Below are 1827 nucleotides of genomic sequence, written 5' to 3'. Positions count from 1 at the left end.
GCACCTCCACCAGCAACCTCAAGCCTCCCACCCTCCATCGAAGAGATCTTGGGGCCCTTCACAGCCAAGCTGAAGATGATGGCGGAGGATCTCCCCTCAATTGTATCGAAGGCTGTGAAGGACTCCAACAAGAAGCTCCAAGATGAGAATTCCGCGCTGAAGGAGTCGAACCGCCTGATAAGGATGGAGGCGGAAAAGCTTTCTTGCAACCTGATGATGGCGGAGATCGAGCATTGCGCCAAAAACTGCACCTCCAAGCTCAAGAGAAGATCGAGTTGGAGAGCAAACTGGTCCCTTACAGGCTCAAGGTGGTAAACTTGGAGGCTGCAATGAAAGCAGATGCGACCAAGGTGGAAAACCTTGAAAAAAGGTCAGCAGATCGAGAGGTGCTCCTTGGGAAGGTTGAAAAGGAGAGGGATGATGCCATTGCTGAGCTCGCTGCAGCTCGAGAGGAAGCCACGAAGATTGCTGCAGAGTTGGCTCAGGCTCGAGACGAGGGCAAACAGGCTACTGAAGAACTTGCTCGGGCTCGTGAAGAAACCGAAGAGCTGAAGAAACAAACCGACGAGCTGAAGAAACAAGCACAAGAGCTCGAGCAAAGCTCCGCCCAAGTCCTTGCCGCCGGGTTCGATGCCGCTTTGGAGCAAGTCTCATGCCAATACCCCGAGCTCGACCTCTCCATGGTATCAATCTGCAACGAGGTGGTGGATGGGAAGATCGTGCCCTCTGAAGACTAGCTGCCTTCATCCATCACCTTGTTTTTGAAACTTGGCGCTTATTTTTGTTTGCAAAAACTTTATATGTAATTTCTTCTGCTTATATACTTGATCTCATTCGTGTTCAAACTTGAATAGCCACTTTTGTATAACTTTCAACGTTGAACAGTTGTTTTCTAATACTTCTCTTTGAATACTTCTTAATCGCTGTGTGGTTAGTCAATATAACCGGTGAAACTTGCTTAAACAAATTAACTCAGCGATTCCCCGGGCTTAACCGTTTACTCACTGCTTTGAACTTGAACAAACTGTTAATCTTATAACAATTTATCAAACTGTTAACTCAAAGTAAAACTTAAGCAACTATTAACTCTCAAACGATGACATTTAATACAACTTGCAAACTTAAGGCAATAAACCTCAACATAAGCTACTTACTAGGCAGCAGGTTTTAACTTAAACTGGTATCACAATACAGTTTACCTGATCTGCCCGGCAAAGTTAGCCTTTACTCCCGTCATTGCCTGGATTTCTTCTGATCGCCGTAGGATTCTGGCGATGTGAACTTTCTTTGCCTTCATCACTTGACCATTGTTCCCTCATCTGGGGGGTAGAGGCGCCTTTCGGACCCTTCTCTACCTCCCTGAGTTTCAGAACAACGAGCTGGATAGTGAGGTGTTCTCTTTGAACCTACCTTAGCTATCCTTTAACTTCTTTCACCCTTCACGCCACACCTAAACTCGTTCAAGACGAGAAGGGTTTTATCTGTCTTCACACCGCCTACAAGCGTGGAAGCTTTCTCTGGTCTTACTAAGCCAATATTGATGTTTCACTTAAAGGAGGAAAGGCGTTTTCCTTCCTTCCCCACCGTTTAAGGTCATGAACACCCCTGGCTTTTCAGTTCATCTTGCCTGAACTCACTCTAAGGTGAGAAGGACTTTTTCTGGTGCCTCAACTTGCCCAGGGCGTACATCTCCTCCCCCTGGATGCACTGAGAACTTTTAACCTTGCCTCTATCTGCTTGTGCAGAGAGGTCTTTCAATCTGTTCTCGCCTGCACTCGCTCAAAGGCGAGGAGGACTTCTTCTATTCTCGCCTGCGCTCGCTCAAGG

General features: G+C 47.0%; 1 protein-coding gene across 1 annotated transcript; it reads left to right on the top strand.

The window, feature by feature from the left end:
• The first annotated feature begins 329 nt into the window (after positions 1–329).
• On the top strand, positions 330–737 carry LOC137838678 (uncharacterized). Its single transcript, XM_068647912.1, has one exon. It carries the CDS (start codon positions 330–332, stop codon positions 735–737), a length of 408 nt encoding a protein of 135 aa, XP_068504013.1.
• Positions 738–1827: the final 1090 nt, after the last annotated feature.

The sequence above is a fragment of the Phaseolus vulgaris genome, chromosome 4, assembly GCF_000499845.2.
Source record: "Phaseolus vulgaris cultivar G19833 chromosome 4, P. vulgaris v2.0, whole genome shotgun sequence".
In the NCBI taxonomy this organism is placed as follows: Eukaryota; Viridiplantae; Streptophyta; class Magnoliopsida; order Fabales; family Fabaceae; genus Phaseolus; species Phaseolus vulgaris.
This window is presented reverse-complemented; position numbering and strand designations above follow the sequence as displayed.